General features: G+C 39.1%; 1 protein-coding gene across 3 annotated transcripts in view; it reads left to right on the top strand.

The window, feature by feature from the left end:
• The window catches only part of LOC124126501 (excitatory amino acid transporter-like), a 36,124-nt gene extending 23,281 nt beyond the window's left edge, over positions 1–12,843 (top strand). For all 3 annotated transcript variants that reach the window (XM_048383904.1, XM_046489959.2, XM_046489949.2), the window contains exons 3-9: positions 51–264; positions 1,160–1,359; positions 2,047–2,173; positions 3,448–3,681; positions 4,065–4,259; positions 5,045–5,179; positions 11,841–12,843. In XM_048383904.1, coding sequence (XP_048239861.1) covers positions 51–264; positions 1,160–1,359; positions 2,047–2,173; positions 3,448–3,681; positions 4,065–4,259; positions 5,045–5,179; positions 11,841–12,000 — 1,265 coding nt within the window. In that variant the 3' untranslated portion in view covers positions 12,001–12,843. The remainder of the gene's footprint in view (positions 1–50; positions 265–1,159; positions 1,360–2,046; positions 2,174–3,447; positions 3,682–4,064; positions 4,260–5,044; positions 5,180–11,840) is intronic.
• Positions 12,844–13,106: the final 263 nt, after the last annotated feature.

Genomic DNA, 13,106 nt, shown 5'->3' with positions numbered 1-13,106 from the left:
ACCAAATGGATTTCAAGTGATGTTGATACATGTACACATCTCTTTGACAGGTCTTGCTAACCTTAACAGCAAGTCAGCCGGGAAGATTGGTTTGTATACCATTGTCTACTACATCGGTACTACAGTATTGGCAACAATCATTGGCCTCATCCTCGTTCTCACCATTAGACCAGGTCACTTTTACAACAACAATGTCGTGGATGTCAGGTCATCAGGAGGTGCCCCTTCAGCTTCAGCTAGAGACGTGTTCCTGGATTTAGTCAGGTTAGTTTCATTGAACATGTTGATGGTTCTAATGCGTCAGCCAATATGAAATAGCGATTAAGAAAACACTTCGCATTTTATGGACACCAGAGAATATCTGAAAGAAATCGGTCTGACTCATACGTTTGTAACAATGTTTTTTCGTTTAAGAACGTGATGTAATACCTTTAGAAACAGAGGATATTGAAGGGTTTGCTAAGGATATTACACTAGTGTAAAACTTATGTTCCCTTTTGTGACTCGTAATTCTCATCATAAACAATATAACTATCACCAACCAGCGTTTTCAACCAACTCAATCCCTAAGAACGTTTAAATGTATGTGGACTAGTATTGTCCACAACCTACGGTAGCTTATTAATGACGTAAATCCTGCTGAGGTAGGATCAGGTACTGGCCTCAGTATTCTCAGTATGATGGACTAGGTTTGGCTGCAAGTTACCTACATTTGTGTTTAAAATCCTACGGACATTATTTCTCTGCTACAATATGTTTGACAGACTGCTTTAGATATATCTTTGATGATAATTTAATTCCATTAATTTTGTCAGTAATTAATCACCTTTATTTTGAGCATGCATATACTTTACTTTGGAATAGGTCCTTAGAAACACATGCTTGCCGTAAAAGGCGACTATGATTGTCGGAAGAGGCGACTAACGGGATCGGGTAGTCAGGCTCACTGACTTGGTTGGTGCATGTTAACCAACAAACAAACAAGACCTATGCCATGGGCCAGTGAAGTATGCAAGTTGATCGTGTGAAAACATTGTACATCATAGGCGAACGACGAGTCCATTCAACTTCGAGAAGACAGAAGGGAATTACATTTTATTGTATAATATGTGACTGTGGCTGCTCGATTTCACACTGACCTCTTTGTGATCCTCTGCAGGAACGTTTTCCCTGAAAATGTTGTTCAGGCAAGCTTTCAGACAAGTGGTACTGTTTATGTACAGAAGCATACAGGAGTATCTCTACAAGATAATTCTACAGCTACACATAATTCAAGTTTGAATGAGACATCATCAATTCAAACAAGTGAAGGCATATGGGCTCCAAAGTCTGTCTACAGATCAGGAATGAACACGATAGGTATGATTACCTTAGTAGTTCCATGTTGATTGTTGAACGTGCAATTTATACCGGTATGATCTTGTAATATGTTGACTGGGTAATCATAGCATGTCAATTTGCTCGTTAACTCTTGTCATTTATGAGCAGTCACAGATGTTTTTCACACTTGTCACGCTTGATTTGCATTGAAAAAATTTGTTAAAACTATGTAAAATAATAATTATATCGTTAAACATATATACATATTCGACGTAGAAAGCCATCTGTATTGATTATTGACAATATTGGCCTACAGTTTGATTGACCATTTGCCGTGTAGCGAGCAGGCTATTCTCTTCATTAATGATGACTTCACCGAATATGAATTCTTCCCAAATAAGAGTAATTATACAGTTGTCACATCTTTCACTTATGAGCTGTAATGGATTTTACTGGCCAAAATGTTTTGTACACCCCGAGACAAATTCTGTCACCTTGTAAAATCCCGTTAGTGACGAATGCAACTTATAACGCTATTCAGTTTAGTCAGGTCTCTATACTCAGGTGCCACACTGTGAGGACTCCGTTGTCTGTTAAACGATAGAACAGCCACAGGTAATGTGAGTAAACTGCACATGATGTTCCGCACAAAGTTAGTCTGGAACTATTATGGTTCATTGCCAGTTATCCCTGTGTATTTGTTATTGTTCTTTGTCTTATCTACAGGAATAATATGCTACTTCGTGTTCTTTGGTGTAATCCTGGGTCGCCTTGGGAAAAAGGGAAAAGTGGTGCTGCGTTTCTTCACTGTTGTTAATGACATTACCATTAGGATGGTACTAATACTTTTGTGGTGAGTATTATAATACAAAACAAACAGTGTAAAGTCCAACCGAACACAATATGCTTACATAGACAGTTGCAACCTCCGTCTGTTGTAAACTTTCTTAAACGCACGATGCAGCTAAATGTGTGCGTTAATGATCTCAGCACTACTGTCTCCATAAATGTTTGCAGAATCATTGTTTTTTTTAGATGCCACAGCATCTTTAACAACGATTTATCAGCAGTTCCTTCTTCCATTATCAAATAATTTGATATTCAGTTAGAATGTGGTAAGTGTAATAACACGTGTAACATTGTCAGATGTGTTTGGTGTTTCATCCTTCCCATACACTGGCGTTCATCTGGTGTGACTACAATGTGGATATCTTCCCCGTGGGAGGCTCAAATGGTCGCTATACGGCTGAGATATTGCCAAACCGACGTTCACTTGTAACACACTCACTAAGTAGCTCACATGTTACTTATATCAATGACACGACCATTTTGTTTATAAAGCCTCCATTCCGATTTGGGTGTCAGTGTTATCCACTGTGCGCCGTTTTGATATACTTTGATACATGATATATGATGAGATACGATGGTTTGAACTTCACATCACATCACATAATCTATTTGCAGCATTTCAGGATTCTCCTCTGAAACCACCAGATTTCGGAAGATGAAATGTTGTGCACACGATCCCAGCAATGATGACTACAAAGTGTGCCTGCAACAATAAACATCAGCCATAATGGACATCCATTGTCGGCTTTGCCCTTTACTCGTCCTTTTTTCGATTCATGTTGTTGTCTGCACAAAAAAATCAGCTATCACGGTTTGTTGTGTATTTCATTGGGCACAGTGTTAGTTTGCCCTCTGATCAGCCTAATGTTTTTCCATAATTCAAGTTCATGCTACCAATACTTTTTGGAATTCTTGTTTTCAATCCTTGGTCCCGTGGGAATTCCGGGGCAAAACGCGTCCTGGTACCCTATAAGATGATTGCCGGGAGCCAACTGAAGGAGCGTTGACATGGCTGATTTGGGTGTTATTGTGCCAATATAGCATTGATAATAATTTCACTCACTTGTTTGTTGGTTTCGAAAAAGGTTGCAGTGATAAAACTGAAAAGATGCTTTGACCATGCCTTGAGTACTCACTAACTAACTAAATCTTATAGGTGATCACGTTGGATCGATGTCCTGTTATTGAATGTACACGATTAAAACTATTGATTTCAATCTTATCGAGGAATAAACCTTTTGATGAACATTCTGAAAATAAGTTCTTTATCTTTTTCAGGTATTCTCCAATCGGGATTATGTTCCTGATTATGGGGAATATACTTTCAGTCAAGAACCTCACTGCCACTGCCAAGCAGCTTGCCATCTACATAGTAACAACTTTGACTGGTCTTGGAATCCACGTCCTAATAGTCCTTCCACTGCTGCAGCTTGCTTTGACGAGGAAGAATCCTTACAAAATCGTCAAAGGAATACCACAGGCCGTTTTAACGGTTCTTGCAACTGCTTCTAGGTGACTGTTTGAAATATATTTGAAATGACAAATATTGTCATTTGTTTACATCTGTCGATATTGTCGACACCGATGTTAACGACATGACTTGACATTTCAACTTGTCTTGAGTGAATTGCAATCGGGCCATCCATGCTGATAATGAATCCTTTCAATGTGGTACACCTTTTTGCCATACGGTTCTACAGTATGGTAGTCTTTCTTGAAGTATACTGTAAAACTTGTATATAATTTTATTTAACTTTATTGTCCCTTTCACATGTTGAGTCGTATATAATAACCCTATGTGTGGTCAGGATCTACGGCTGTTTACCAGACCTTCTAACATGTTCATTCTCGATGATATACGGGTTATAACGAATGAAAACGTAATTTCTGTTTAGCTCTGCAACCTTACCTATTACTATTCGATGTTGCGAAGAGAACTTGAAGATTAACACTGCCATCACTCGTTTTGTGCTGCCGATAGGGGCAACCATCAACATGGACGGTACCGCCATCTTCCAAGTCATCTCTGCCGTGTATATTGCCCAGATACGTAGAATACCTCTACACTTCATCGAAATCATTGTATTAAGGTAAGGTGAACCTAGCGACAACGAAGGTGCCTGAGGGTCAGACGATATATGGAGAATCTCACCAGAATGGTGTTTGACTTAAAAATGTCCCGAGGCTGATATATTTGGTATCAAACGACATTCTCAATAATAATTCTGCATTAATAACTACAAAACCAATCAGTTGATGTTTACATTGATGGCTGAGACTATCATGCAATTAATAAAGACGCACCACACCTCCAGTTCACGTCACTCGTCATTTCCAGTGTAAAACGCAACGTTAACGTGATTACAGAACTCTTCAACTGTTTATGTATCACCTAGTATAACTATGCATTCTCTCTGTCCCACAACAATACTTTTACGTCTACATGCTTTGAAACATCGAAATTTATACATTGCAATTACGAAAATATGTGGAAAGTGCGCAGTACAATCACATGTGGTAGTGTCTAAGAAATACGCCACTTGTGAAAATGTGAAAATATCTCCTAATAAATCGCTGCTCGAAACGAAAGAATACGCGCTGTTCAAGTAACGTGGCGCTTTGGGAGTTAAATGAAAAAGTTACAGTTTATAACGAAACATTTTCACGAGAAAGACAAGAAGCGATATTAACTCCATAAATTACCATCTGTAATTATCGGGTAACTCAACAGTTTGTGTACAGACTAAACAGTGAAATATAAAGTATTATGTTCACTGCAATGAAAACATCACTTTTCTCAACTTTGTAAAACTCAGTCTTTCACACTGAAATTGATAATGAATATAATTCAATGCCAAATATCTATGTTTTTCAGTTTATGCACAGTGTTGGGCAGTGTGGGTGTGGCTGGAGTGCCCAACTCGGCTATAATGGTATTGATGGTGATCCTGTCATCTGTAGGTCTTCCTGTAGAAGACATCTCCATCTTGCTGGCAGTCGACTGGTTCCTGTAAGCATGACGAGTACACATTTCAGTCACATTAACAATGCCTTGATAAGAGTGATTTTACGAATCTGTGAAACCAAAAGGATTTCAAAGCTAACTTGGCATTTTTATATCACGACCAAGTCTATAAAAGGCTACGTTGTTAAATATTGGGATAGTTCACCTGCCACATGAAATCCGCCATGTTTTAGCAATGGCTACACTGATGTGCCTGTGATCTTGTGATAATGTTTACTAAAGCCATATCAGCATGATAATAAGAATACAGTAATGACATATTATTCTGAAAGGACGAAGTGTGTGCTAAAGGAAGTTTTTGGCCCACTTGAAATAGCAAACACAATTGCCTTTATTATTTCTGTATGAAAGTAAGAACATAAATGTATATGGCAAAGAAGAAACACATTGACAAGAAAAAGTATAATCATCTTCATTTGACTTGTCAGCAAAAGCGGGGGTTCATAGTGGGAACGGGAGGTCATTCTAATTACAGTCTTGACGCTGTACCCGTGAAGTAGAATAGTAGAATCCGGGGTAGAATAGGTCTTCAGCAACCCATGCTTGCCGTAAAAGGCGACTGTACTTGTCGTAAAAGGCGACTAACGGGATCAGGTGGTCAGGCTCGCTGACTTGGTTGATGCATGTCATCGATCCCAAGTGCGTGGATTGATGCTCATGATCTTAATCACTGGATTGTCTGGTCCAGAATCGATTATTTACAGACCGCCGCCATATAGATGAAATATTGCGGCGTGAAACAACCAACCAACCAACCAACCAACCAACCAACCAACCAACCGTTGTTTTAGTATTAGCCATAACTGCCATTGGTTAAGCCACACGTTGCCTTTGGTCAAAATATTAATTCGCCATCAATTAATCAATTTCTTTAATATGGGCACATTCTTTTCTTTCAATGTGATTACAACAGGCTTTGCCTCTTTTATAAATTGCGAGGCTTTATTAAGTTGACTGTCTGATGAACATTGTCAAAATGTTGTCCCACTTCTTTCCGTCAAGTAGTGATCGAAACATGTGGCCTACATTTGTCAGTCGTTGAGGTTCATTAGTTTGACGTTGTGCTGAAAATCATCTTTTCTGAAATGCGGGTCAACTTTTTTAGCTATGTCAGTATATCCAGTGAACAAAACATATCGGCATATATACTCACCGCCAACAGAAACGCAAGCCATAGAAACATATAGATAAGTATGTACGTTAAGAAGAGATGTTTCCAATGTGTACCAATTAATGACAACATTAATCAGTAAAGTGTTACCACAGAGTAACTGCATTCTTATCACGATATGCTGCACGTGATTTCCAAACTTTACACGCTAATTCTGCACGAGACAAATGATCCTCGAATCATGGATCTATGACGTCACATGTGATGCGTTCATGAAAATCGGTTCACACAACATACCAGTATGTTCGTTTGTGCATGGAGCCAATCTCATATCTCTTGAATATTAGAAAGTCTTCACAGATTAACCATCATATATGGTATTCGTGTTTCTTTCGTCAGTGAGTATATATTGATCGGCTTGATTCTAAGTTTGCTTGTCTAAAATGCAGACGCACTGTTTTTCTTTCATGGTAGCAACAGGCGGACCTACATTAGCATTGTTTGCATGGATTTATTGTAAATGATATTATTCTCGTTTTGCAAGACTGAAGTGAAATGTTCTTAAAGCCCCACCCTGACTATAAATAGCCCGCAAGGTGGCGGTGTTTCAGTTTCGAACAATGACTGACAATGTAAACACAACTGAGTGTCGGGAGACGTTTTTTGAAAACCATAAGGGAACCAGATCACCATTGACCGTCAAACTTCGTATCAACTTGAATGACAAACCATGGATACAACAAATGGCTCCATATCAAGATATAAGTCAATAGATTTTCTGTAGTTTTATCATAAAAAATCGAATCGATCGTGTTTGGCGTCTGCATCAATCACAGTGGGCGGAGCTTATTTACGGTTGCGCTATAAATAGCAAAGCACATGGTCATGTGTACATGTGACACATTCAATGCATTTGTGGTCAAAGTGAATTGTGTTGCATATTTTTACGGCAGAACATCAGTTTCGTTTAATGTAACAGTAACGATATTTAAATACGAAATTGACGACGCGATTCTTTCAGTTCAATCCGAAAATTACAGATATTTGTTTAGTTTTGGTCATTTGCATTCAACAGTTAGATTTGTGCCACACAATAATCAGTTAATATTTATAAAACCTAAATTATTACACCGATTTTTCAACTAGTGTTTAGGAAGGGGCCTAATTTGAAGCACCAGAAGTTGCGCCAATATTTCTCAGCTTGACTTCCATAGATGAATATGTCACGTGTATCAACATAACAATGCACATAAGCAACTGGTAAATAAGTAACGAAATATACCTGATGTTTTGACCTACTGAAGGCGTATCCAGATAATATTGTACTTACGATAAACGAAAACTCCAATACACATATTCCAAGACAACTTTAATTATGAATTTCCTTTTCTTTCACAGAATTTTCACACACAAAACTGAGTTTGATCATTAGATCCACACTTGTCCCATGTATTTTTTGTTCGGGGTATTTGGATACACTTCGCGCACAAGTTTTAAAATACAATCTGGGATCCCTTTCCCGTTTTGTCAACACCAATCCTTCATCTGCTGCAACGTTTAATTCCGTTTCTTCAAGTCCAAGTATCTACGATCTCTCCAAACACTTCGTTTATTTAGCTCAGTCCAGAAACAATGTGTTCGAATCGACGAATTTCTGCAACATGGTGGCCGCACCATTCCCTAACTGCGATTGCCTGTGCCGTGTCACGCATGGTTGACAAAAGAAGTGTGAACATACATATTCGGCTTCATCTGGTTCCAAAATGAAATCTAGCTGTGACACTGATTCACTAATCCCAAGAATCGGCACTGAATTTATCAAAGTTTCTGTTGCACTTGCAAGGGCGGGAAGAGAGGCGCCATCTTGTCGATTCGAGTTGTGAATCGGAATGATGTCATCTTGAACTGGAACCTTCTCCACGATAAAGTCACCAATGTCACAATCGAAATGACCTAAGGCTCCCTGATTATCTCGAACAATTCTTCGTCAAATTCGGCTCCACATGAAAATGTTCTGTTGCTTATATTGAAGACAAGCGAAATTGCAAAGTTCTTGACAGTTGTAAGCAGCAACTCGATGCGCTCATGGGGCGTGGTTGCTAGGAGATCGCGTGTTCAGAAAGGCGAAAATAAAAAGTTTTAGAAAGTTATAAAAGAAATACCCAGTGCAATGAAAAAGTACCATGTACAGGATATTTTTTAATAATAATATTCACGAAAAAAATCTTTTCTAAAAATGCAAAATAATTTATTAATTTATCCCAAGGTCGTAACCCTGATCACGTGGTGGGTATTCGGAAGGAATCTTTGCGATGACGCCGTGAATGAGGCCGTGTGTATTACATTGTTGAATTCGACTGCCCAGGAAGATTGTTGAGGCATTAACATTATGACAGATGTTCGTCATGGATGGAGAGAAAAATGTATCTGAGAGAAACATTGTTGCTTTGAGCTTCGAGACAAAACACTACTGAAGTAGCCAGCGACCTGAATGTAAGCTTGATGAAAGTAATGTTGAAACCCATTTTCACGCACATGACAGAATTAATGTGAACAAATATTTATCTGAACATTGTTTCGTAGTCTATGAGGCTGTCCGTTTTTTAATATTTTTATCTCCATTCCGACGTGAAATAATATAATGTCTTCGTGTCTCAATTTTGCTGCCGCTGTGGAAAATTGCGCACCGATCTAATAAAAGAAATACTACTAGATCTACAATTGCACCGTCATAAAAGAACCAGGTCAACTTTATCTTTGTTCCCATGTTTATTAAAAATTCTTTTCCGAAAAAAGCGAATCGATCTACATCATAAATTAATTCATAGACTAGATTCTAGTACCAAGTGTTGAACCTTTTTTTAAATGTCATAAAATTACTTACACAATTATTGAAAGACATTTTTTGATAAGTCTGTCATATATTTTATTTCGTCCGCCCGCTCTCGACGAGGCTTGAGGGGAGAAACACATACAAAAAATATGGATGGCCTTATGCAAATGACACTTGGCATGCCAATCAACAGGGATCTGGGTCACTGGGACCCGCCAAGTTTCACGAATCGAGTTACTTCGGCATGAGGAGCTTCATCGGACAAGTGTGACTTTGCCAAAATACATTGCTACTGGGCAATGAAAAAACGACAAGAAACTACTTTGATCACTTGAAAATATTTTTGACCATTACCAGGGTTTTTTACACGATCGTTGTCATCCAGATTCCAGATGAGGCAAGACGAACACAACGAAGAAAAACATTGTTGAAATCACCGATTGCCGTATATATTGTGAGAAATGCTATTTGTAAACTGCAGATATACCGTACACCACAGGATAGCGATTGGTGCCCCAACACATATTATGTTTCTTCATTTACACTGCTCATATGCATCACGACAAACGTATTTCGTTCTAGAACTATAATTTGTGTGTTGGATAAATCGTGGACATTCCACGGTATCATTTTATGAAGATGTGAAGACGACATGGCAGGTAGGTTTTGAAACCAAAGACGTACGCGTTTGTTGAAAAGTCTTGGAATCGTTTGGTAGATATTTATATTATCATTAAAACTTACGTCCTTGTTGTCAAACGACCCACGTGGGTGGGTGTTTACATGACGTCACCCGTTTACGCATTAACCAATGAAATGTATGTGTTATCATGACGTCATATAGACCTGTCAAATCACTTTTATAAGCTCCGCCCACTAGAGTGCGGTAGTTACTACCGCAGATGGGGCTTTAAACATTATTGTATGTGGCGTGGCCTCCACGATAGGTACACAAAGTGTATGAAATTTGAATAGCGTCGCCAGCTCATTCGAGAACAGATTATAGAACAATACACTTACTTCAAAACAAATTTCGATTGGCAAAGAACCTTTTTTCCCAATATACTACAACACGTCAAAGCCGGAGAATAACCAGTCTCGATTATCGTACGAAACAGATTGTATTCGACGTAAAATGCAAAATAGTGGTGAAAATTATGTGCATGGATCCCCCCTTTTATCAAACCATAAAAGTCATCGGCCATATAAACAAGAAAGTTGAGTGTAAACTTGAATAAAACTGAGACATAACGCAGACCTAGGAATGATTGCATCGAACATTTCTGGGCACTTGTTCCATGAAAGGAATGTCAGTTTTCGATCTTTCTAGAAAAGTGCACGTTTGTACATTCAAATCCAATTATCATCGAGGGAACATACTTACTAAATAGTAATTAGTAAAACCGGTTTTTGGACGTAGTGCATATTTTCTTTGAAAGTGCGTTTCGAATTAATGAATTTCGATTAGTCAAGCAGTGTAAGCTCCCTTTTCGAACTACACATAAAGCGGTTTTGCGGACTCGTCTTATAACTTTCATAACGATTTCTCTTGCATACCGCAAGTATTCCTCTCACATCATGCATATCTAGATGTCCTTAACAAACCTCGTCCAATTGCGAGGTGTCATCATGTTAGACGTACACATAGATTTTGAAGAAATGATTCACATGCTCACATCCAGGTTATCTACGTTTTCGGGCGGCCCAGAATGGTCCCTATTGGGCTGTCATAATGACGGTGTATCGTGCAACAAATGTCACAAATTACGTCATAAGGCATTGTGACGTGACTGTAAACTTTGTGGTGCAGTTTCCCGTTCCACAAGGCGATCGTAGCGCAACAACAGTCGTAAGTCTTTGTTATAAAATTGTATGGGAGTTACGATTACCCCAGCTCACGACAGCTTTGTGGAACGGACCCGTAAATTCTAAAGGTAGGCTATTGTATGGTACGAAGTTAATACGTGTCTGTCATTAACTTTTAATGTGTTTTGAAGTTACTGTATTTTTCTGTTGAACTCAATTGGATGATGGTGTGGAGTGAGTGAGTGAGTGAGTATGGTTTTACGCCGCTTTTAGCAATATTCCAGCAATATCACGGCAGGGGACACCAGAAATGGGCTTCACACATTGTACCCATGTCGGGAATCGAACCGGGGTCTTCGGCGTGACGAGCGAACGCTTTAACCACTAGGCTACCCGACCGCCCCGATGATGGTGTGGATCGCATAGATGTATGCCCATTTACACAATACAGTGAAATTTAAGAAATAGTTTTAAACGGCAAGTAAAAGAATTGATACAATACTCGCTGCCGTGTTATAGCAATCTTATGACACTCGTGAATAGTTCTGGCATCTGACGAGTTTAATATTCTGTGTTTATCTGGACATAACGGTTAAGCTGCAAGAGCAAGTGGACTTTGTATTGCGTTATGGTACTTTAGTACACCCTCTGTTTGTCTTACAGCACAGTAAAATATACTGGACCCACGAATAGGCCTATGAACACATTACCGTAATATCCTTTTATAACACGTGGCCAAATTACCAAGTGCCAACATAACCAAAACATTTACCTGTTCTCTAACTCTACGTTATTGGTAAAAATGACAGGCTGTGATGATGCTTCCAAACTCAAGTAAGTTATTACAGTTATATAGGAAACACAGAACACTGACATATGCCTTCTTGTATTCACAGGGCTCGAATGCAGGGTATGGTGAATATAACGGGTGACTGTTTTGCAGCTTCTATGCTAGATCACTTCTTCCCATACACCCCCGTTGGTCAAACAGACGTCGATGATTCCATGCCCTCTGAAGACGAAGAGGAAACCGTGAAAGCGGATACAGACGTATAAGATGGGCAACTCCGAGATCAAGTAGTTTGTATAAAATAAAAGTTTAAAATACTGTGCATTACACTTGTAAATATAGGCCTAAGAGCAGAACATATAGATTTCATAGGCATGTAATGCCAGACGTTCGAATTGCGTTCGGATGATCAATGAGCGCTCTGTCACCTAAATAATGTATAGTGTGATTATTATCATTATTTTCCAAATGTTGAGAAGCATTGATGTATCACCTAGACTTGTGTTGATGAGAGCAGTGAAGTGGGTCAAAAACATTTCACTACATTGGGACTAACTATTAATAAGATTAAACGGATTTAAAATAGCCAAGAGAAAGATATTTTGAAGTATATGAAGTGTCACATTTTTAATAACATTAAAAACTTGTCGTTGTACTACTTCGTTGTGCAGCTACATTCATAGCTGTGATTAATAGTTTGTCGGAACTCTATTTTTCTGGTTGTATCGTGTTTTCATTAAAAACAGGATAAGAGTTCATTAGAAATTCAGAAACCAATCAGAAACGTGTTCCCACGGTGCCATTGGGAGAAGTCCATCAACCTCAGTACAGGAAATGGCGTTGTGTGTTCACATGTACTTCCACACCTGCGTAAACACCTTAAGATCTTAAGAGTGCTACACAGCATGTACCGTGACGTCAACATAAATGACATTGTTGGGAGCTGCCAAAAGTAACACACATACCGTGAGCTTATGACTGTTTGGGTTATTCTCACATTTTCAAAGAATCTACTGCTGGTTTGATTGTGTGGCTATATTGGCTATGGCAGCATCATAGCTGGTTGAGGGAGGAAATTGCGTTATGACGTATAAAACTCATTCACAATACATACTGTCTTTGTCTTATTTTCACACGTGGAACACGTGATATTGTTGCATAGCGCACAGGAGAAGTGAAGCAACATCGGCTGCAGAGTGAGTGAGTGAGTATGGTTTTACGCCGCTTTTAGCAATATTCCAGCAATATCACGGCGGGGGACACCAGAAATGGGCTTCACACATTGTACCCATGTCGGGAATCGAACCCGGGTCTTCGGCGTGACGAGCCAACGCTTTAACCACTAGGCTACCCGACCGCCCCTCGGCTGCAG

Source organism: Haliotis rufescens, unplaced genomic scaffold, assembly GCF_023055435.1.
Source record: "Haliotis rufescens isolate VD_foot unplaced genomic scaffold, xgHalRufe1.0.p SCAF_5, whole genome shotgun sequence".
NCBI classification, from domain to species: domain Eukaryota; kingdom Metazoa; phylum Mollusca; class Gastropoda; order Lepetellida; family Haliotidae; genus Haliotis; species Haliotis rufescens.
This window is presented reverse-complemented; position numbering and strand designations above follow the sequence as displayed.